The sequence below is a fragment of the Ambystoma mexicanum genome, chromosome 4p, assembly GCF_040938575.1.
Source record: "Ambystoma mexicanum isolate Mex_15411 chromosome 4p, UKY_AmexF1_1, whole genome shotgun sequence".
In the NCBI taxonomy this organism is placed as follows: domain Eukaryota; kingdom Metazoa; phylum Chordata; class Amphibia; order Caudata; family Ambystomatidae; genus Ambystoma; species Ambystoma mexicanum.
In genome coordinates, this window is record NC_090927.1 from 105,214,922 (window position 1) to 105,238,918 (window position 23,997).

The 23,997-nt window shown below is 46.7% G+C and overlaps 1 protein-coding gene across 1 annotated transcript in view; it reads right to left on the reverse strand.

Annotated features, from left to right (window-relative positions):
* Positions 1-23,997, reverse strand: part of SNX17 (sorting nexin 17) — a 335,778-nt gene that overhangs the window by 58,284 nt on the left and 253,497 nt on the right. The window contains exons 7-9 of the mRNA XM_069605478.1: positions 22,421-22,508; positions 14,232-14,301; positions 13,773-13,865 (exon numbers count right to left, since the gene is read on the reverse strand). Coding sequence (XP_069461579.1) covers positions 13,773-13,865; positions 14,232-14,301; positions 22,421-22,508 — 251 coding nt within the window. The remainder of the gene's footprint in view (positions 1-13,772; positions 13,866-14,231; positions 14,302-22,420; positions 22,509-23,997) is intronic.

Here is a 23,997-nt window from a genome sequence, read left to right on the forward strand (position 1 = left end):
CAATACTCCACAGCACTTTGTCTTCCTCCTTGCCTGAGTGGGGACAAATCCCAGTGGGGGGCTGGCTGTCCCGATTGCAAAACCTGACCACCCCTTCTTGTAAAATGCAGTGAGAGAATGCGGAAGTTATGGTGTAGTTCCTGTTAAATACTGCTAACCTGGAAGCTGAAGACAAGTCGGCCACTGGAACCGAAGACTATGATGAAGGAAAAGTGGCAGAAACGATTTCCAGCGACTGGAGAGCCTGCAGTGTAACTGGAGCCTGCTATAGCCCTTCCTTCCAATCGACATGGGGACTCCGAAAACGACCCAGAGCCTGGTGAGACGCACTAGACTCAAGACCTGCATTTTGAGCCATCCCATGCATTGCTACGACCTGGCACTACTATACGCCAAAATCCGGGGACCTCGAGCCACTGTGCTGTGCACGGTCTTCCGAATTCTGAATCTCCCTGAAACTTCGTGGGAATCCTGGTGGATCTCCAGAGACACGAATCAAGTCTGAAAAGTTCAGACAGAGTGCTGGACCTTTGTCACGACGAGAATTCAACTCCGATTTTCTGTCTCCTTCTGTGCTCCTTGAAAAGGCGCCAAATCCGCAGAACCGCATTCAGCCGTGAGGAAAGCTTGCCTAGAGCCTTCTTCATCGATCCCTGCTGCAAAGTCCCTTCTGAGGTCTTGTTTTCAGGAAGGAACCCACTGACTGAGTATTTGGCTGCAGACCCTGAAGTAGTCCTGCTGCAAAATCTTCAATGCTGAGGTACTGTGTTGGCTTGGGTATGTACTTACCTTAAGTCTCTTCGGATTTCTGTGTAGCTGTGTGGTGTTTTCTGTGATGGGGAGGCCTCTCATCCAGTGCACCCAGTCCCACTACTAGAATCTTGCTAGGGTGTCTTCTGTGAAGCCCATAGCCCCTCTTATAACTCGGAAGTAAAGTACTCACCTGTTTGCCCAGTCTTCCTAAGGAACTCTGACCTTTGCTACTTAAAACCCTATCCTGACACTGCCTGTTGGACACTAGATCCTAGTCACCCCCCTTTCTGCCACCGAGAACACTCATGCTCCAAGAATAAGGGAAAGACTTTTAAGGGATTGGGCCTTTTGCCTAGAAAAGAAAATAAGTGTTTAAAAGTTACTTACTTGTAAAAGAGTTGGTTGGTAAGTAAGAGTGAACAGTTCCACAAGTTCTTACTTACCTTGGATGTGTGATGCACTTTTCTTAAAAGTATGGTTAACATCTTTCTTCCTATTAGAATGACAAAACAGTTTCTAAGGATAGTAGATGTGAAGGTATTTTACTCACCTGTGATTAGGTTGTGCCTCTTCCTAAAACTAATGTGTTGGTTTCACCAGATTATTCCTGCAGGGTAATTGTACAAGTATCCTACAACTGTTGGTATCACCAGATTAGTCCTTTTAGGATAATTGTATGAGTGTCCCCCAACTGAGTCTTGCTTCCCCTGACTTGCTGTTAGCCTGTCCAGAATAAGTCTGTATTAGGATGTTACCTACCTAGAATAACTGAGTCATTCAGTAAAGCGTAACATTAGGGTTTAGTTTCCCTGTGCTATCTTACCCAGAGTCTGTGGTTGGCTGTCCCTTATAAATCCTATATCAGTCACTTGTATAGTTGGGAAAGATCTAACCTGGACTCCTTGAGATTAAAAAATGATATGGGTTTTACTTACCCTGAATTAGCTGTGTGCCATCCAAAAATAAGTTACCAGAGCTACTGTGTATCTCAATCTGTGTTTCACTGATCTCAAAAGCACCTGTTTTTGAATATTACATCCTTAAGTTAGAGTAGGTGAGTAAAACCTATCACAAAAGTAGTTATTCGTTTTTACTGTATCTGGAATAAGTGCTCCACTATTCACAAAAACTAGATTGTCCAGTTGACTGATTATGTGATTTGTACTGAGTCACTGTACAACTGGTAGGGTCTACTGCCCTTGCATTACTGAATGTAATTGTGAAAGTAACCATTGGTTTTTACACCCCAAGAATAGGTGTGGCCTATACTGAATGTGTATGAAAAGGTTTTGACTTCCCTAGAACTACTGTTAGGTATTCCAAATAAGGTTTATACTTTGGTCCGTGTACCTTCAAGTATAGTGTGTTTTTAGAATTGTGATTTCATATAATGTATTAGTACTTATTTTCCCTAGATTTATCTGGGCCTACACACATAGCGTTTCTTTGGCCCATTTCTGTTACAATTTCATTTGTACTGATTCTACAGCCCTCTCTCCCTCCTAAGATAAGCCTGGCTGCTCTGTCTACGTTACCATGAACTCAGGTGGTACAGCCTTATACGAAGAGTAGAGTCTTGTACTGCCTCAGCTGATTGGTTTGACTAAAGCCCCAAGTTGGACTTCAGAAAAACTGTGCTAACACCTGGATATTTCTATTACAGTTCTTGTCCTCACTTGTGCCTTGTGTAATTACTTAGTTCAGAGTTTGGCTGCTGCAACAACAGGCACTTATTGACAAAAATGTGCCAAAGAGGAACTTTAAAAAGACACTATGGAGAGTCTAAAAATTGACACCCATAGAAAGAATTAAAGTTTCCCACTCACCGAGTGTTCAGCAAGATTGGGTGCAGTATCCTTTGGAAGACTACATCAACATTGACCTCCTGGCAATAGGACCCCAACCTATTGGTATAAGCCTGTACTACACAGGTTGGTAGTGTGGCTGAGCAGCCAGGCTGATCTCAAGAGGGGTCAATGTGAGCAGTAGTTGTAACGCAGTTTCACAGTGGCAGTTATTCAAATAAACACTTACACAAGGTTTCTTGATTAAACAATTATTAATATATTTAACAGTCCGTTCAACAAGCCTTCTTCAGAAGGGAGCAAAGCATGTAACAATTATAATACACTTCAAAACACATTGTTTCTCTAAATCAGATGATACCCATTGGGGATGGCACACAGACACCTCCTACACCCTCGGGTGACTTAAATAGCTAGGACACTGTGGACATTGATTTGGTACATTTAGAGCAATACTGAGTTTGGGGTGCAAAGGATTAGATAGAGGAATAAAACAAAGGTTAACAAATAATTCATAAACTGGTAAGTACTTTTTAAATCTTCCACTGCAAAGTAAAATTAACACTTTAATGGTGGAAAGGCAAACGCACAAATTCAGAGGTAAGAAGAGTCTCTCAGGGAGCCAGGACAGTCCATGTTAGTTGCAAAGTCTAGGGGAGCATAATATCTTCTTTACAGATAAGTAAAAGTCTTGCACAATGTTTTTAGAAAGGTTTGTAGAAGTAAGATTGACTTGAAGGGCCACAAACAGGGAGGCTTGTGAGGGGCAAAGCTGCAAGCAACTCTGCACTGGCAACCAAGACAAGTCTCAACTGAGAACAAGAAAGCCTACACAACAAGAGGCAAGTCCACTTGGTTTACAGTACCTTTGGTTAGAAGACATGGTTCCAGCTGTCTTGTCTTCCTGTGTGGCTCTGCAGTTCCTGGGACTCAGTCGTGGGGACAAGAGGGAGGACTTCTGGGGACTCCTGCAACACAATGGGAAGGTCGGCGGCAGCAGCAAAGGTCAAACTTCAATTCAGCGGCACTTCGCAGTTTCAGAGTCTATAGCAAATAGCAACACCGTGGTTCTCGGATACCACTTCAGACTTTCCTCGCATCTGGGGTCCAGCACTGAAGTGGCTCAGGCTTGGTCAGTCCTGCTTCAGAGAAGTCCGGAGGATCTTCCTGGCGCTTGGGTCAGACTTAAAAGCGATGCACTCGATCTGGTGTTCCTCTCCGTAGCAGTTAAGTACCAACAGTGGACGTATAGCCAGCTCAAGAGGATGACCAGACAAGTTCACTTTGGGTTTGAAAGGACACTAGTTGAGGCGAATTCGGAGCTTCAGCACAGCAGCAGGGCTTCACTGGGAAATGAACGGTCCAGGAGCGGCAGCAGGAGTCTCTTCCAAAATCCTCTTGGGATTCCTTCGTCCAGTGGTCGACTCTGCCTTCCAAGCCAAAAAGCCTGGCCTTTTATGCAGGTTTCTCCCATTTATTCCAGCCTAGCTGTCAATCACACAGCAGGGTGGCTGTCCTCCAAGGACAGCCTGCCGGCCAATCACCTTTGGCTGCATTGCTGTAACCAAGGGGATTAAGGACAGGGAGTTTCAGGCACCTCCTCCACTTTCTGCCCCTGCCAGACATACTGGAGCCAGAGGCGGGCTTCATTCATGAATCCCGCCAAAGACAAAACGAACAAAGGGACCAAACCTGGTTTGGCGCACAGAGCAAATCTCAAGAAGGATCTTTACAACAAGAAATGGCGAAAAAACAAGACCGGGGCCATTTTGACAAAATGGGCACCAATGGGTGCCTTACTGCAGCTGCGAACGCAGCCCGTGGTAAAAACACAATGGTAGTAAAAAGTAAACCACTGCCACCAGCCATTAATTGTAGAAAGGTTAACATAAAAATGTTACGAGAAACTAGACAAAGGGGATACTAAGTAACGCCTCCAGCACCCTATGGTATGATAAGTGTGCTGGGTCTAAAAAGTTACAAAATGTAAGTAAAGTCAATTTCACTTCACTGCTCTTGGAAGACATGCATTACTCACCGTAATAGCATTTCTGATTGTATCTGCTTAGATTTACATGCTGTGCATATGGTCCGACATCCAGTGGTAACCGCAGAGTATTGCATCTTGTCTTTCGGGGACCGAAAGGGGACGTCGGCATAGGCGTGTCTGTAACACTATCCCGATCGTGACGTGTGTAGTACCAAAAATCCCTCACGCGCCGACGTCCCTCCGATTGTATTTTTTCTGCCATGAGGGAGCCCAAGGCTCTAGTGAGGGAGTACATGAAGAGAGAAAGTAGTAAGAAGTCTATGTTCCTTCCACCCCGAGCGGGGAGGCAGGGAGGGCGCATGTGAATCTAAGCAGATACAATCATCAGAAATGCTATTATGGTGAGTAATGCATGTCTTCTGATGCTTGTTAATCTGCTTAGAATCATATGCTGTGAATGGATAGTGAGCAGTACCCGGAGTTGGAGGTGGGTTGTGAGAAGGAACAGTAGAGAAAATATGTCTTAGTACTGCTTGTCCCACCTGAGAATCAGACCTAGAATGAGTGTCTAGGCAATAGTGTTTTGTAAAGGTGTGTACAGAAATCCAGGTTGCCGCTTTGCAAATGGACTCAAGAGGAACATTTGTAATTAATGCTATGGATGCCCCAGTGCCTCAAGTAGAATGTGCTCTAGGCTTGAAGGGCAGTTCTCTCTTCGCAAGAGTGTAACATAGTGTGATGCATTTGACTATCCACCTTGAGATCGCTGATTTAGAGACAGGATCCCCTTCTCTACCAGCTGCCACTGAAACGAAGAATTGTTTAGTCTTCTTTAGTGGTTTAGTTCTTTCCAGGTAAAACATGACTTCCCTGCGCATGTCTAGTGTGAAGGCTTCTTTCGCCCAGGTTAGTAGGGTTCTGGAAGAAAGTGGGTAGTTCGACTGACTGGTTCACATGGAACTTTGAGATGAATTTAGGCGCAAACCTGGAGTGCGCGCAGAACTACCTTATCTTTGTGGACTGTAACAAAGGGGTCTAAACAGACAGAGCCTGTAGTTCGCCAACTCTTCTGATAGAAGTGATAGCCACTAGGAAGGCTGTCTTATTGGTCAGATCTTTCAGACTTGCTTTATGCATAGGCTCGAAGGGAGCTGCCATGAGCCTGGTCATAACCACATTCAGATCCCATCCAGGGGCTGGTTGAGAGATGGGAGGATAAATCCTCTTAACCCCTTCCATAAAGGCTTTAATCACAGGTATTTTCCACCACAATATTTTTTGATGTGGTGTGGTGTAGGCTGACAGAGCAGCCAGATGAAACTTTAGGGAATTGAAGACTAACCCAGAGTCCAACAGGTGGGTTAGATACAACACAATGTGTGAGGGTGAGCAATCGATGGGATTGACGCCCTTGGAATTGCACCAGATGACAAAACGTTTCCATTTGCTGGCATAGCAATAACGTGTATTAGGCTTTCTCGCTTCCCTGAGTATGTCCATGCATCTCTGAGGGAGTTGCAGGTGTCCAAACTGTATGCTCTCAGGAGCCAGGCTGCTAAATTCAGAGTTTGTGGGCATGGGTGTAAGGTCTCCCCCTTGTCCTGAGACATGTTGTAAGGGCAGGGCAGCTTTACTGGTGGGGAGAGGGACATTCCCATCAGGTCCGCAAACCAGGGTTGGCAGGCCCACATGGGGGCCACCAGTATCATGCTAACTGGTTCCTGGTGCATCTTGTGCACTATCTTGTTGAGAAGGGCAGTCGGGGGGAAAAGCGTAGACAAATTTCCCCAACCAAGTTATCCAGAGACCGTTCCCCTTGGATCGGTTCTGGGGGTACCTGGAGGCATAGTCTTGGCATTGGGCGTTCTCTTGAGTAGCGAACAGGTCGATCTCTGGAAAACCCCATTCTGCGAAGATGTTGGACACAATGTCTTCGTGCAGCCGCCAATCTCTGCTGAATACGTCTGCCAGAAGATTGAGTTCCCCTGGAACATGATGGGACAACCAAAACATCTTGTGTTTGAGAGCCCATATCCAAATGTTTTGGGACAGCTTGGAAAGCCCTGGAGAGTGAGTGTCCCCCTGTTTGTTCAGGTAATACATGGCTGCAGTGCTGTCGGTTAGGATCAGCCCTGTCTTCCCTTGCAGTTGCGCCTGAAATGCTTCAAAACACCGCTAGTAGCTCCAGTAAGTTTATATGGTTGGACGCTACTTGAGGGGACCACACTCCGTGGGCTGTCTGCTGAAGCAGGTGAGCCCCCCCACCCCGTGAGAGATGCGTCTGTCGCGAGAGTGGCTTCTACTGCAGGGGTGGTTAAGGTCTTCCCCTTCAAGAGGTTTTCTCTTGACCACCACTGCAGAGAGAGAACGAGGGCTGGCGAGACAACAGATCTTCCCATTGTCCGCTGGCCTGACACCACTGGCTGTTGAGCCACTCTTGCATGGGACGCATGCGCAGCCGTGCGTGGGGAACCAAGTATATGCATGACGCCATCATCCCTAGCAAATGCATCGCTTTGCGTACCGTCACCTCCCGACTGGCCACATATTGAGGAATCTGGGAGAGCATGTTCTGAACTCTCTCGCTGGAGGGGAAGACAAGGCCGTCTTCCGTCCGAATTAGCGCTCCCAGAAATTGCTTTACTTGGCTGGGGACTAAGCTGGATTTCTTTTTGTTGATTGAAAAACTCAGACTGAAGAGGAGATCTACTGTTTTTTGAGTATTCGAAAAACAAGCGTCGAACGAGTCCCCCGCAATGAGCCAGTCGTCGAGGTAAGGGTAAACTGGGACTGATAGTCTGCGCAGGTGTGCTGCTGCCACTGCCAGGACTTTGGTAAACACCCTTGGCGCCGAGGCGATGCCGAAGGGGAGTACTTTGAACTGGTAGTGTTTGTCCTGAATCATAAACTTTAGGTATTGTCTGTGTGCTGGCAACATTGAAATATGAAAGTATGCATCGTTCATATCCAATGTTGCCATGAAGACCCCCTGTTTCAGCAATGGGATTACCTCCTGCAGTGTTACTATGCGAAACTTCTGGGGTTTTATAAATTTGTTCGCTGGGTGCAGATCTACAACAGGACGCATGGTGAGATCCTTTTTGGGTACAAGGAAGTACACTGAATAAATACCCTTGTTTACCTGAAAAATAGGGACAGCTTCTATGGCGTCCTTTCCCAGCAGTGCTTCCACCTCTTGGATCAGGATCTCCAGATGGTCCGGTGAAAGGTGCCGTGAGTGCGGCGGTCTGATCTGTGGAGGTCGGGCGAATTCCACGCAATAACCGTGGGCGACCGTCTTTAAGACCCACTGGTCGGAAGTTATCCCCTCCCATGCCTTGAGGAAAGATGTTAATCGCCCCCCGACTGGGGAGACATGGGAGGGGACATGGCCTTGGTGGTCATTTTTGAACAGAGGCTGTGGCTCCTCTGGGATTGGGGCCTCTGCCTCTACCTTTGCTGCGTTTCTGACCCCTTGAGGGGTAGTAAGTAGGGCTTCCGGATGCTTGATTTGTGTTGAAGTTACCCGTGCCATAGTTCTGACCGGCACAGGCTTGTCCTCGAAAGGACCGCCGAGAATTGTTACTCCTCTGGGAGGAGAGTTTTTGGTGCAAAGACCTTATAGTCTCGTGCTCCTTCTTGGCCGTCTCCAACGCTTCATCAACTGCTTTCCCGAAGAGGTTAGTCTTCTCAATGGGTTTATTAATGAGGGAGGCCTGAGTCTCAGGTCTGAAGCACGATGTACGCAACCATGCGTGTCTGAGTACCTTGTGCAAGAGACCTGCCTGCTGTTTCTGCAGTGTCCAGGGTGTTCTTCACCACATTCTGGTTAACCAGTTTTCCCTCCGAAACAATGGCGAGAAGCTTTGTTCTGGCGGGTTCAGGAACCTCCTGGGGGCCTTCTTGGAGTAAGTTCCATTGGGCATCAGCATAGCTTGCTAATAATGTAGTATTATTAGCAACCCGAATGGTGTATGCAGCTGCTGATGTGACACGTTTGCCCAGGGCATATAACCTTCTAGACTCCTTGTCCGATGGTGATTCTCCCGTGGCAAGGGATACCCCTGCCCTCTTTCGAGTGGTAGTCACTACCAGTCAGTCTGGGATGGCGTGCCCTTTGATGTACAGAGGGTCGGTAGGAGAAGACCGAAATAATTTTTCGACTCTCGGGTTCACTGCCTGTGTCTGAGCAGGTGTGACCAAAGAGGGAGCTACCCGTCTCTTAACAGAGTTGAGGGGGATGGATTGACTCACCAGAGGTTTTTCTTTAATAATATCCTCCACGAAATCCTGCTCCGGTACCGCCTCTAGAGTGGCAATTTTGAAGAATTCTGCAGCTTTCTTCAACATGGAGTTGCAAGCCATTTGGTTATCCACAGGGGAGGCCTGGCGAGCTGGGGTGGACGGAGGAGAATCTAGGCGCAAAATATCCGAGTCCTGATCTTGTTGTGTCCAAGGGTTTTCACCTTCCTGCTCGATTTCCTCCCAGTTGTCCGTCGTATACTGTCGATCCTCCTCATAGTTTAAGAAAGGAAGCTTCCTCTTCAACATTATAGATTTTGAAGTATCCATATGGATCACGTCTTCTTGTTGGAAAACCTGAGACTGATCTACTTGAATTTGTGTGTTAGGGTCTAGCCGAGCCCTTTTCGGGGGCGGATGATCAGAAGAACTGATAATCCGCTCCAGACGATCCATACAACCCTCACATTTTTCTGTAGTCCATTTAGAGGACCCAAACAGGCCAGCGGGAGAAGGGACATTCTCTGCACTTTGGCGTCAACGGGAACCTCCAAGGGTGTTGGAGAGTCTCTCTGGACTATGTAAATATCATCGGAATCGGGAATCCAATCCGCCGAAAATCTTTTCCGCGGATTGACCCATAACCTTCGGCGGAACCGGAATAAGGCCCACTGCCGCTGCAATTCTTCAGATGTTACTTTGGATAGTCGCTGAATCGTCGTGAGACAAAAGCTCCGATGATTTGTCGGCAGTAGAAATACTGTCCGTGCCACCAGGAGGCTTAGCGGACGAGTTTCCGGGTAGAGGCCTAGCCGTAGTTTTCGGGCCTACTGAGGCCTTGGAACTCGAAGCGTCGGGCTCCCGACTTTCGATGCGTGTAGGCTTAGGAGGCCCTTGGTTTGTCTAGATTGCCCAGTCACCATGCGCTGCTGCGAATGCGGGGGGAAGGCCTTGGATCAGAGCGATCCCAGGGACCCGGCTAGAGGCCTAGCCGTAGTTTTCGGGCCTACTGAGGCCTTGGAACTCGAAGCGTCGGGCTCCCGACTTTCGATGCGTGTAGGCTTAGGAGGCCCTTGGTTTGTCTAGATTGCCCAGTCACCATGCGCTGCTGCGAATGCGGGGGGAAGGCCTTGGATCAGAGCGATCCCAGGGAACCGGCGAAGACTCGGTGGCCCCATTGGCGCTTTTGTCTTATTCGATGAAGGCGTTGAAATTGGCGTAGGGGTTGTGTGTTTAGTGCGATGCGCTTGTATGCCCCTGTCACCGGGTGTGGTCCCTGTAGCAAGACCAGAGTCGAGCCTGGAAGGGTCAGGGACGGGCGTGGCGGATCTAGAAGTGTCTGCCTCAAGGTCTATAACGTCCGTGTTGGACGTTTGGTCATCCGAAGTACCCCCGTCACTTTCGGCTGGTGTGGCGGTGGGCTCCACGCGTGACATGCCGTACACAGCCCACCGCTTTACACGGCGCTCCTTAAGGGTCTTAGGCCGAAGGAGTTTGCACGCCGCACACCGCTTCGCGTCGCGCTCTTGTGGGAGACAGGCGTTACACGTCCTGTGTTCGTCCTTCCAAGGATATCTGACCCTACACTTAGGGCAGAATCTAAAAGGAGTCCTTTCCATAGCAAAAGGGAAGGATGACAAGACCGAAAGGGAAAAGAGGGGAAAGGAGGAAAGACATACTAAACAATATGGCCGCCCCAACCCCACTCTCCCTACTGTATAGGGCAGCCAGAGGGCCAGACCACGTGGACAATCCGGCCGCCGGATCTTAGGTGCCGAAATCCACAGCCGTAGACTATTCCCCGCAGTCTTCGTCGAAGATGTTATTGGCGAAGTGACTTAACGGGGAATAAACTGACAATTCGGTAAAGATAAACAATGTCTCTAGTAAGAGCTCCGCTATAGGGCGACCAGTTATCTGGGCGGAAAAAAACAATCTGAGGGACCTCGGCACGTGAGGGATTTTGGGTACTACACACGTCACGATAGAAATAGTGTTTCAGACACGCCTATGCTGACATTCCCTTTCGGTCCCCGAAAGTCCAGATGCAATACTCCGTGGTTACCACTGGATGTCGGACCATATGCACAGCATGTGATTCTAAACAGATTAACAAGCATCAGAAACAGTAGTTTTACCAAGAGAAGGTAGTTAAACCTGTGGGAAATCTAAGAGACTTCCATGTGCCACTGCATTGAAGGTGCTGTGTGTCAATGTAAAGATTATGGCTATGGAGTTTGTCAGACTCCAAAGTCAAAAGAAACACAGAAAACACTTCGAATTAAAAGTACAAAGTCCCAAAGTTCAGCAAACGAGCTGGGGGTCTCTAAGGTGGGATGAATTTAGCACTAAACTGAAAATTCTCCCCAACAGAGGTACAAGGAAAAATAATCCACCAGTAAAGCAAAAGGTTCTGGGATTGACACTGGTCAGGAGCATTTACCATCTTACCCAACACTTAACATGGTGTCCATCTTCTCCTTGCTTTCCGGTGGTTCCGAAGACCATGAGGACGGGTTAACCAACTGTTTCTTTGCGGCCACCGATTCCAGCAACCTCAGGCACTTGGGTGCGGATTCAGGCACCCAATACCTCTTCTCCAGCCTATCCCGTTTAGCCAGAGCCGTGCAAGTGATCTTGAAGAGGGCCAGGCTCTCCTCCCACAAGTCGTTCAAAAGGGGCACCTCCATGATGGTCTTCCTCTTGGCCTCGCATCTCTGTAATAGGAAACCATCCTTGTTGGTTTCCTCTGGCAAAAGCTGGAAAAGCTTGGAGGCTTTAGCGACCATGGATTGGAATGACTCCACCTCATCCTCTGGGGATGCCCTCAGCTGCTGGGACCCACTGCCCGCTGTAATGATATAGTCACAGTTGCCATATCCATGTCCGTGTCCATCGGGGGTGAGGGGCCCAGTGTGGATGAACCGGGGCGTCGGATGATGCTTCCTCTTCTTTGCTGGAGGAGGAGGATGATCAGGGGCCAGAACCTCCATTCCCCCCCAACACCCTTTTCCACCCTGAGGGATCTGAGTCAGGCTCAGAGACGTCATCCTCTTCTCCGGGCATGCCTGCACTTCGCCAAAGTCACTGCTGCAGTTTCTCACCTCAGAGGCTGGGACACCTTTGGCGCGGTGGGGGGCTACCTTTACGGGGTCAGACCCTCGCCTCCGTGAGAGCAGCCACCACCAGCTCCATCAACGACGAAGACTTCCCCTGTGCCGCTTGGGCCTTCTTGGGCAGTTTGGCTGTCTTCTCCTCCATCCCTGGCTGCTACCGGGATCGGGATTACCGCTTCCTCAAGGATCTTACCTAGGAAGGGAAAATGGTCGATAGTTTCTAAGGTTCTCAGGTTAAAGTGTTGGTTTCTTGGGCAAGAGGATTTATCCAATCTTGAGGTTCGAAGGGATGGTGCCTAGAGAAAGGAAGCTTCTGATTGTCAGTTAAGGGAAGAGTGCTTCAGTAGGAAGTGTCTTGAGTACAGAGGCTGGGAGAAGGTCATCCGCGTATGATGTGTCCTTGAGGATTATAGGGTGGCAGTGAGTGTCTTGAAAGTTGTCCAGGTATTTGTGGTTTTGAGAGATTGGATGGTTACGGTGCTGTCAGTTGGATGATTGTTGGTGTCTGTGTTGGCAGAGGATTTATTTGATGGTGTGGTATGGGTCAGTTGGGCAGAGGGTTGATTGAGTGCTTGACGACTTTGAAGAAGGGTTGACTCTCATTGTTTGCCCTTGCAGTGATGATCAGTCATCTGCATGTAGCACAAGAGTTCCTTGGGAGAGGTTGAACGTGCTGCAGGATATTTGTTAAGTCTTTTCTTGTTTTCTGATGGTTTGTCTGTGGAGGTAGAGTCCTTGAGTGCATCAGCATGCAGAAGGTTTAGGTATGAGGGTGCATTGTTCACTGGAGCATGGCGGTCGAGTTCTTGGGCAAGCAAGTCACAGTCGTGGTTTGTAATGGGTAGATCAGCCCATGTGAAGTGGAGCTAGTTTGGCGAGGTCTTCCATTAGAGCCAACACTGGGAAGTTCTCAAAAGATCCGAAGGCTTGTTTGGTGGTCTCCGATAGGTTTCCTTGGCTGGTGTGGCGTTACTGTCAAAAAGGGATCGACAGATTGTCTGACCAGTTGAGCGGGATTCAGAGCTGTGATGAAGGGTGGGCAGGGATATGATAAGTTTAAGCATATTAACTTTCTTGTTAGTTGGGTCTTTCTTGTGCTGTGTGAGGCTCAGAGTGTCGAGTAGGCAGTGGAGATCTTCCTTCACTGACTTGGTTGCTGGGTTGCCTGGGATGTTGAAGTTGCAGAGGAAGATGTTGTTAGCATACTTGAGACAGTGGTGACCAAGTCCTGAAGTCCACAATGAAGGAGGTGTTGGGCGTGGGTGGTCTGTAGATGAGGCAAGAACTATATTGTCCGTTGGATAGAGCGGGAAGTGTCAGCAAAGGATTCCGAAAGAGCCAATGGTGGCAATGGCCAATGGTGGCGAGGCCTCCGCCTATCTTGTTTGGACGGTCTTGTTGGAGAATTCTGTAGCCGCTGGAGAGGAGGACATTTAGGATGTGTGTAGAGGAGGATGTCAAGCAGGTCACAATAATGAAGATGGCGTCCAAGTCCTGTGTGGCGATTAGCTTGGTCAGCATCAGTTTTCATTTAATGGTAGATGGCGTGCAGATGGGGGTCTAAGGCAACGCGGGTGAGATTGCCGTGATGCAGTGTCCATAATGTTTCTGGTGAACTGCATGGTTGGCGAGGAGTTGTGATGGTAAGCAAAAGCGTTTTGGAGCGAGGGATGAAACATGTAGGAGGGAGATTACCCAATATTGTAGGAAGTGGGGGGGTTCTGGTCCTGGATCCCCCCAGTCCAAACAGAAATTGCCTTGTGCTCTGTGCAAAGAACCCAGATTGGCTAAAAGTGTACAGAGAGTTGGACGCTGAAGGACAAACTCCTGCAACAGTTATTCTGCTGTATGCACAGCTGCACCTACCTCCTTCTTCGATACCTTCTCCTGCAGAGACTTCAACTGCCGGTGCTGCTCCTTATTGACCAGAATCCATCCGCGCTCAATGTCGGAGACAGTCTGAAAGCAAAGAGACACCAATTTATAATAGCTTCTGCACGCCCGTTTCTGGATATGATTTTATTCTACACAACAACTATGGATAAGTCTTCATGTGGACATAAACCATACCCTATGCCCATCTCACAAAACCATCCAGATGAACTAGTCTGCTCATTTACATGCCTCTAATGGCCCTCATTGAAAGGGCAAACTCACTGACATTCACCCTTCGTAAACCGACATCAATGAAAAAACTCATGAAACTAGTCTATGCTCCCAAGGAAGTAATGACTTTGTTAAACCTCAGACCTCTCCTAGTCATTGGGAAGTCAGCAGATAGCATGCATAAGTCAGCATACCAATGACAGCTAGATGAGCACTTACTTGAGCATACAGTAAATTCAGGCCCACTCGGTTATCCATTACATCATTATCATAAGAGGAATCCCAGTAACTAGAAAGAAAATAGAAAAATAAGCAAGGTACCCAGTCAGATTTAAGTAAGGTAAATGTGACATCACTTGATTCTCCAAAATAGACCACTATTTATTTTTTAACAATTAGTAAAAATGCAATCAGATTGAGAACTGGAACACAATCTGCTACTTACATGAGTAATCCTAGGTTTGGAAAATAGGCCACAAAGCTATTAATGAAGGGCTAACGGTGAATGCCACCTGAAGCTACCAGAGGTGCAATGCTTATTTACTGCTCTAAACATGCAAAGTAGACTTCAAAAACCAAGTCTGCTCAAGAAAATATTAAGCTTTCCAGGGAACAAGTCCTAAAAGAAATCGGTGTCTGGAAAAGACCGGGGAGGGGCATTTCAAATTGTAGAAAACAGTGGCAGCAATTCATCGGGCATACTTGTTTAATGTCATTAACCTTTTATTGCAAGGTCACTGGTGGCCGGATTAGAACAGAATGTTTGTACATGGGGCTGATACTCGAGACCACTAGGAGATGATGCTGCACAGCTGCCAGAATTGGCAGCACAAGCAGCTATGGAAGAGGGCCCCTTTCCTTTACACGAGCAAAGTGTAGGATAAAGTTAGGAAAGATTCTTTTTGCACCTTTCCCGCCATAGATTCCTATTGGTCCCCCATCTTTTTGCCAATTGTTTATACCCGTCCTGACGTTGAGGACATTAAAGCCTTCTGCTTCACTTTGTTAGGGAAAACTCTAATTTCTGTGCTAATTCCCTTACATCATTAGACACCCCCAGCTTTTTGCTTGACTTTAGGACTTTTTAATTTCAACCCTGGAGTGAGACCTTTTTCTCACTCATGTGTTTTGACCTGATTTGGATTATGCGTTTCCTCTGTTTTTGGTGTCTGACAAACTTCATAGGCATCAACTTTTTGTATGGGGACACAGAGCACCTTCAGCGCAGTATCACACAGAAATCCTTTAGATTTCTCAAGGTTTAAATACTTTTTTGTTAGGGAGAATTCTCAGAACTTTGCTAATTCCTCACTACCTTAGAGACCCTCAGCACTTTTGCTGGACTCTAGGACTTTAATTTTGAACCTGAGAGAGGGAGACCTTTTTCCCCATTCATGTATTTTACTGTGATTTAAACTGTTTCTTTTGGGTATGGAGCCTGACAAACTCTATAGGCATCATCTTTTTACATTGTGACACATACCACCTTCAGTGCAGTGGCACTGGGAAGTATTAAAGATTTCCTCAAGGTTTAAATACCTTCTCTTGGATAAATGACTGTTTCCAAGAGCTGTAAAGTGAAATTGACTTTACTTACATGTGTAACTTTCTATACCCAGCACACACTATCTTACAATAGGGTGCTGAAGAGGTTACTTAGAATCCCCTTTGTCTAGCTTCTCATGTAACATTTTTATGTTACCCTTTCCTCAATGAACGGCTGGTGGCAGTGGTTTACTTTTAACTACCGTGGTGTGCATTTACCACGTGCTGCATTTGTCAAAATGTTCCGGTCTTCTTTTTCTGCCATTTATTTGTGGAAACGTCCTTCTTGAGATTTACTCTGCGCACCAAACCAGGTTTGGTCCCTTTGTTTGCTTTGCCTTTGGCGGGATTCATGAGTGAAGCCCGCCTCTGGCTCCATGGTGTCTGGGGTGTGCAGGAAGTGAGGGAGGTGCCCGAAACTCCCTCTGCTTAGTCTCCTAGGAGACCCAAATGCACTCTGTAGTGGTTGGCTGGCTGACTGTCCAGCAAGGACAGCCACCCTGCTGGGTGACTGACAGCTAGGCTGGAATGAATGGGAGAGAACTGAATAAAAGGCAAGACTTTTGGCTTGGAAGGCAGAGTCGACTACCGGACGAAGGAACCAAAGAAGAACTTGAGGAGGACGCCTGCTGCAACGCCTGGACCGTTGGTTTTCCCGGTGAAGCCCTGCTGCTGTGCTGAAACTCCAAATTCGTATCAACAGAGATGCTCCTGCAAGGATGACTTCTCTCGTTGAGTTAGTCGGACCAATCAACTGCAAAGTAAGCCACCTGGACATCCTTCTTGGAGCTGGTTGACTTTCTGCAGAGTTGCTGCTGGAAACCAAAATGCCAGGGAGAGGAATACCAGTTTGTGGGTGTTGCCTTTAAACTGGACAAGAGATCCAGGAAGATCCTCCAGACTCCCAGGAAGCAGGAATGACCAAGCCTGAGCACCCCCCTCCCAACAGAGTGCGGGACTTCAGAAGCAAGGAAAGTCCATCTCGACAGCCAGGAACCACAGTGTTGCTATTTGTGGTAGACGCGAGGAGCTGAAACAACGAACAGCCACTTGTTTGAAGATTGCCGGTTGCGAGCGGTGACCGTCCCATTGCAGTGCAGGAGTACCCAGAAGTCCTCCCTCTTGTCCCCACAACTGAGGCCCAGGAACAGAAGTCATCTGCTGCACTTTCTCTTGAATACAAAGGTACTGTAAAAGTATGAGAGAACTTACCTCTTGCTGTAGGAGTTGCTTACGTCTAATCAGCTTGTGGCCCAACATTGATTCTTCTTTTTCTTCAAAGACTTCTAAAACATTGTGCAAAGACATTTCTTACTTACCTGCAAAGAAGTGCTTCAGCTCATATAGACTTTTGCCGATTGAATTTGGCTTAGCCTGTTCCACTGAATGACTGGTACTGGGGGATCTCAAGTAATTGCCTGCTTAAAGAAGATTTGTGGTCTCTTGTATGTTCTAATAACCTTTCCCTTTGACTTACTCCTAAATGATCATAAATGCAACAGTGATAGATTAATGTCTCCAGCACCCTAGCTATTGAAGTCACCTGAGGGTGTAGGTTGTGTCTGTGGTGATTTAGAGATATTAAGAGTGTATTTTTTAAAGTATATTTAAGTGTTACTGTTTTATTGCTCTCTTCTGAAGGCTTACCCTAACTGACTGATAAATAAATTGTTTATTCAAGAAACCCTGTGTGTAAGTGTTTAATTGAATACTTGGCAATGTGAATTTCTGTGCAACTCCCCTACAGCTCACATTGATCCCTCTTGAGATAAGCCTGGCTGCTCAACACGCAAACAACCTGTGTAGTACAAGCTTATACCAAAGGTTGGGATCCTATTGCCAGGAGGTCAGGGTTGTTGTAGTGCACCCAAAGGGTACTGCATACAATCTTGCCTAACAGTCCAGCTGGCTTCTGTCTAGTCGCAGTGATGCAGAACCTGGGTTCCTTGGCCTTAGTCGTGGGGACAAGAGGGAGGACATCTAGAAACCTCCTGCAGCAGCAGTTCAGAGGTCGGAGGCAGCGACGGGCTCTTTTCAGATCAGCAGCGCTTTGCGGTTTCAGCGCTCTGTAAACAGCACCACCGTGGACATTGGACACCGGTTGGGCTTCCTTCACTCTGGTGAGGGGAATCAAGCTCTGGTCATCCTGCTTCTGAAGGGTCCTTAAGAGACTCCTGGAGTTTCTGGCCGGATTGCAGATGTTACAATAGACTACAGATTTCTCGACCCCTCGCACTCGATTACTGCAGCAGCAAATAAGTACAGCCAGTCGGGGAAGGTGTTCCAGTGGAGTTCGTCTCAGGGTTAGTTGGTCCCACTAGCCCAGGGGAAGAAGTCATCCCTTCCGGAGCTTCTCTTGTCGATCAGAAAAAGGAGTTTCAGCACAGCAGCAGGGCTTCACAGGGCAATTATAAGGTCCAAGAGGATGCAGCAAGCTTTGTTCACGGTTTTGTCGTTAGATTGTTCTTCCCAGTGTTAGAGCGTTTTGAGTCCCAAAACCCACGCCTTTTAAGCAGGTTTCTCCCATTCATGCACAGCCTAGGCTGTCAATCACACAGCAGGGTGGCTGTCCTAAAAGGACAGCCAGCCAATCAGGATTGGGTGCATTCAGGCATTTCTAAAGACAAAGGACAGGTGAGTTTCGGGAACCTCACTAGCTTCCTGCCCTTCCAGACACACTGGAGCCAGAGGTGGGTTTCAGTACTGAAGCCCACCAAACACAAAATGAAAGAGCTCAGACCTGGCTTGGCACGCAGAGTAAAACCCAGGAAAGACCTCACAACCAGAAAATGGCAAAAAAAGAAGACTGAGCTCATTTTGACAAAATGAGCACCCAATGGTAGGGAAATTAAACCACTGCCACCAGCCATTTAAAGTAGTTAGGGTAACAAATGTTACATGAGTAGGTGGGAAAAGGGGCTACTAAGTAACCCCTGCCCCCAGCACTCCACATAAGATGGTAAGATGGTGTTTGCTGAACCTACTAAAGAGAAAAAGGTAAGTAAAGTCAATTTCACTTTACTATTCTTGGGAACAGTGGTTCATACAAGAAAATGTACTTAAACCTTGGGAGCAATCTAAAGGATTTCTCTGCGACACTACACCTTCAGTGCATTGCGTCACCATACAAAAAGCAGATACCTATGGAGTTTGGAAGGCAAGAAACTTGACAAAAAAAAGACTTGGCCATCGACGGTCCCGATAGCTACTGGGGAAGCTCGAGCATGTGCTGTGCTCCAGAGTCCCACCTTGTCCCATGCTCAAAACGTGAGGAAGGGAGACCACGATTATGCATCCCGACTTATTTACAAACACTTCTTTTCTTTCCTGTGAGCCCTATCCCAAACATTTGTATTTAGCGTAAGTATTGGCAATAGGTTTATTAGTATAGGCCCTTTTATTTGACAGGACACCACTAGGACTGCTTTATTTTGATTTGATGATCGTAGCTTGCTCCCATCTTAGATTTAGGTTTAGATTCAGCATTTAACCCAACCTACCTATACAGTTTATTAAACACCCTTGAAATGTGATCACTTGTGTCCGTCTATTCTTGATAACCTGCAATCCTTACACTGTCCAGTCAGGACAGCCAGACCGCCTGTGGGAGCTGGTTCTATTGAGGCACTCTGGCTGACATAGGACGGGGGGGGTGGAAGACTACTCCCCGACTTCCTGCCTGCCCAGACACTCTGGAGCCTAGGTGGGGATACCTACTGGTTCCAGCCAAAGGCAAAACACACACAGACCTCCCCCTCCCAGAATGGTATAAGAAGGGCTAACAACCACGCTAGTAATGGCAAAAGAAAGGAAGCCCCAAGTTGGTACTTGGGTGCCCCTATTGTGCACCGCTGAGGCTATGGATAAAGCCTTGGTATAGAAAATGGACAATAGTTGGTGAAACACGTCCACTGCTGCCAGCCATAACTAGGTGATTGTTTGTGACTAAAAAGTCACAGGAGCAGAGAGAAGGGGGATACCAAGTATCCTCTTGGCACTCCACTGAAGGGGGTGTGTGCCAATCTCTCAGACTAGACCGTTTTGGGGGAGATACTAGCCTTAAGAACGGTAGTTGACTTAAGGATATAGGAAAATAACCTTAAAGAAGGACCCTAGGGGTCCCAAGCAACACTGCCCATAAGGAGCTGTGTGCTGCAGTAGTAAAACACATATGTCTTTAAGAGCTGCGGAGCAGACAGACTCCATAGTACAGGTAGATTTACAGAGAATAGAGTTCCAAAAGACAGAGCCAATACGAATGAAGGAGTGGAAAAAGGCTACACTCACTCAGGATTAAAAGAACAAGGTCCAGAAGTCCAGCAATATGTGCTGTGGGTCTCACTGGGAGAGGGGATGAAGCACAATGATGATACATCTCCCTAACATGCTGCAGCTGAGAAAGCCAAAAAAAAAAAAAGGGGGGGGTCCTGGAAGTCTCTCTGCTAGACATTAGTCCGGTTTGCGAGTTCCTTACCCAGATTCTTTAGCTCAGCATCTTTCACAAGAGGAAAATACCCCAAACATATCAGTCTTTGTCCTGCCCTGGGGCAGTCCAGCACCGAAATGCTAGCAAATTCTCCTCTGAACAAGAGTACCAACAGCAACCCTAGACACGTGTTTCGGTCTGGTTGGACCTCATCAGCAGGGAGGAGCTGTGCCTCTCTAAGAATAGTGAGCACCCTGCTAGTACCCTGCCCAAAAAGGTAGTATAAAGTAACCACTTGCACCAGCCATTCAAGTTGTTTAGTGTAACAAAATGTTACATGAGAAGTGGGATAAGGCGTTCCTATGTAACCCCCAGCACTCCACATAGGGGGATGTGTGCTGGACCCACAAAGGAAAAGTTAAGATAAAAGCTATCTCACTATTCTTGGGAACGGTAGTTCACCCAAGACAATGTATTTACACATTTAGTGTCAACATTAAGTGCTCAGAGTGCGGTGTGTCACTATACAAAAAGCAGATGCCTATGGAGTTTGCCAGACTCCATAAAACAGTTAAAGTCAGAGAAACACACAAGTGGGTGGCAAAAGGTAATACTCACTCAGGAGGTTTCAAAATCAAAAAGACCCCAGATTATAGCAAAAGATCTGAGGGTCTATACTTTTGTTAGTTAAAACAACTTGTCCTCTACCACTTGGAACTGTTAATTGGTCCCCAGAGACCCAACCTTCATTTTGTCCAGCCTCACAAAACTGTATGTAACTTTGGTGAACTTTTGGGCACAAGGTCCCATGCATCGTAGGGATGGACTTCTGAAGCTAGTATTGCATCTCTCTGGACATGTAGTGCTTATACTAATACTCGCCTTCCTTTACAGGGGTTTTATATGCATGCTGCCCTACTCCAATGATTGTATATATGTGTCTATTAGTGGTGTGATAATATTACCTAGTCATTTTTCTCAGTGTTATATGGCCATAAATAAATATTTTTGTCAGTGCTCATTGAGAACCCCTTACAAGCTCACCACCTCTTGAGACAGCTTAGACCACTCACATTGCTACCTTCAACTGGTTTGGCTACAGCTCCCAGAGTTGTCCCCGTCACTATACCAGGTTGGCCTTATATACATCTGTCCACCAGGTCAAGTATATAAAATCAGTCCTAACAGGATAGACAACCATTTATGTTTTAGGCCTGCGACTTGTGGATATCAGTGTGGTAACTTTGTGTCACCACAATGGTCATATACCATACTGGGACTATGATACGCCATAATCATGAGGGAAGGGTGGGGTTTGACTACAGACAGGGACCCTGACAAGTCTCTAGGAAGCGTTTCAGCCAGGGCATTTTAAGGGAAGACGGGGCTGGGTAGGACGTAGTCATGCAACGATTAATTACCTTTGAGAATGGTGGTGCAGTATCAATTGAATGCCTGTAAACGGCTTTGGAAAAAATAATGGGAAGTGCCAGGTCTGAATGTTGTGATCTCTGTATCCCAAGAGATACATTTATCACCACAACATTCAGTCCAGAGACTTTCCATTTCCAAATGTGGGCACTGAGGAGGGAATGGCCCAGAATTCAAGTACCCAACAAAAGGGCAAGCTCCTTATTGCCTCTAGGCGCCGAACGACTACTATAACCGCAACCAGAATTTCTGGGATCTGTCCAACTCCTGTCCCAAGGAGGCAGTTGAGAGGCTAACCAGTCTGGACTGAGGGAGGGGGTTTCAGTGAGAACAGGAGCACTCTACACATAATGCTCTTCTACCAGAAACATGACTGCATCAAACATTTTACAAGATGGTGGTTGAAGACATACAATCCACAGTTAAGCAGGATGGTAATATCACAGCATTACACATTTTTCCTCTGAGAAAAAACACATACTGTGTTCTGGCGAATGCAGAGGACACATTAAAGAGACGAAGTGTTGGGTTGGAACCAAAGCTTTCAGACCCTGGCATCAATAAAAATGCTATGCAAGAAATAATAGAATTAATTCAAGTGGGGCAGCAGCTTTGCCTCCAGCTTCAGTACAAAGAGGATGTGTTACAAGACACCCCCTCAACCAATAGCACCGAAATGGGAACTGCTTTTAGGTCAGCAGATCACACTGAGGACATCATATTGTGATGACAGAATACAATAATTCACAATACAAGAATGAACCATAATGCAAGACTTTCCCCATTGTCATGCAGATGTGTTTTATTGCTACACACAGTGCATCCTCCCGAATATACACTCATTAACAGTTTCAGACCAATGCCCCTCTCCTGCTGCACCCAAAAATGTGACAGAGTTACATCTCCGCAAAAAAAGGAGAACAGAGATTGTTCCATGTGTAATGCTACAATCAACCCGCCATTTCATTATGCAATACTGGTCTGGAGGCCATCAGCACCTGCTCACCTTTTCCGTAGAATTATTTTGTATTCTGGATTCCGCAGGCTAGTTACAGATACATATGGCAATTCAAACTCTTGTAGCTTCCTTACAACTGTAGCAATACAAGTGAGAGAAGAGCAGAATGGTTAAAGCCTGGAAGGGTAAAATGAGGAAGACCACAATTACTTTTCAATAATAAACCTACAACAGCTTGACAAGAGGCATGCACACTATAGAGATTTAAAGCAACACTAAGCCACATAAACTAGTTAAATACTCACTAGCTCAGACCCTTCTCTACAGCAGACATCTGCAACCTTTTCTACATAATACTTTTTGGACTGCAGCTCCTATGATCCCTCACCATTGACTATGCTGGCTGGGGATGAGAGTGGCAAAGATTATTCCCACAGCCATCTGGTAAGTGATGTTAAACTAACCTTAAGGAATGACTGGGATTCCCCATTTTCTTTTTTTTTCCTTTTTTATAAGGTTTTTATTTTTCAACTTCCACATGCAAGTACCTTACATCATATAGCTCTCTTCTTTTTACCTAACAGTGTACTCAGGCCATTAACCCATGACCTGTAACATTTATACAACATACATTTCTCATTAACTTATCGAACGGGTGACAATGACATCTCTAATCATTAAGGTCCTCATCCTCGATGATATGGTCGGCTAGATATTGCTTGTATCTTGCCCAAATGTCTCTCGGTATGGTGTAGTTGCTCAATATATGCTTCTTCGTTATTGTTTGCCCATATCATGTCTCTCTCCCATTCCTCTTTCGTAGGAGGGTTCTTACTCTTCCAGTTTAACAATATTACCCTTTTCGCCAGGAGCAAACCAAAGTTCAACAGCCTCCTCCACCCCGGGTTCATTTTCCCTATGGCTCCCAGTAAGCAGATCATTGGGGACCATTCTATAGGTTGGTCTGCCATTGCATCCATTACATTCCTTATTTCTGACCAGAACCCCGTCAAGCGTGCACACGACCAGAACATGTGCAGTGTGTCTGCTTCTTCTGATCCGGATGTAGGGCAGCAATTATCTGCAGTGGGGTATATGCGTCTTAGCTTGGCTGGTGTATAGTGTGTCCTATGTATAATCTTATAGTGTATTAATCTATAACAGCATTACAGGATACTTCTTTAGTAAGGCTGCATATCCGTTCCCATTGGTTGTTCGTTATCGTATGACCCAGTTCCACTTCCCATTTTTCTTTCGCTCCATGAGTCGTAGGGAGGCGGGTGGTTATCAGTTTGTATAGCGTGGAGGCTTTTATTTTACCCTTTCCTGCCATAAACATGTATCCCAGCCCTGGGTGTATCTTGGGTTCTGCAGGAAATGACTTCCATATCTTTCCCATCGAGGATCTCATTCTCATATAGTGCATTTTCTGGTTGGGGGGTGTCTCCTATAATATGTTTTATCGTTTCCCATTCTATGAATTTTTTCATCCATAAATAGATCACCCATCTGATTGAGCCCCCTACGGGATTCCCCAATTTATAAAGTGTTAATTTATGGATCGCATCTTTCTCCAGCTGAGCGTGGAGAGCGGTCGCCGGTGGCCTGAGGGGAACAGCAGGCCT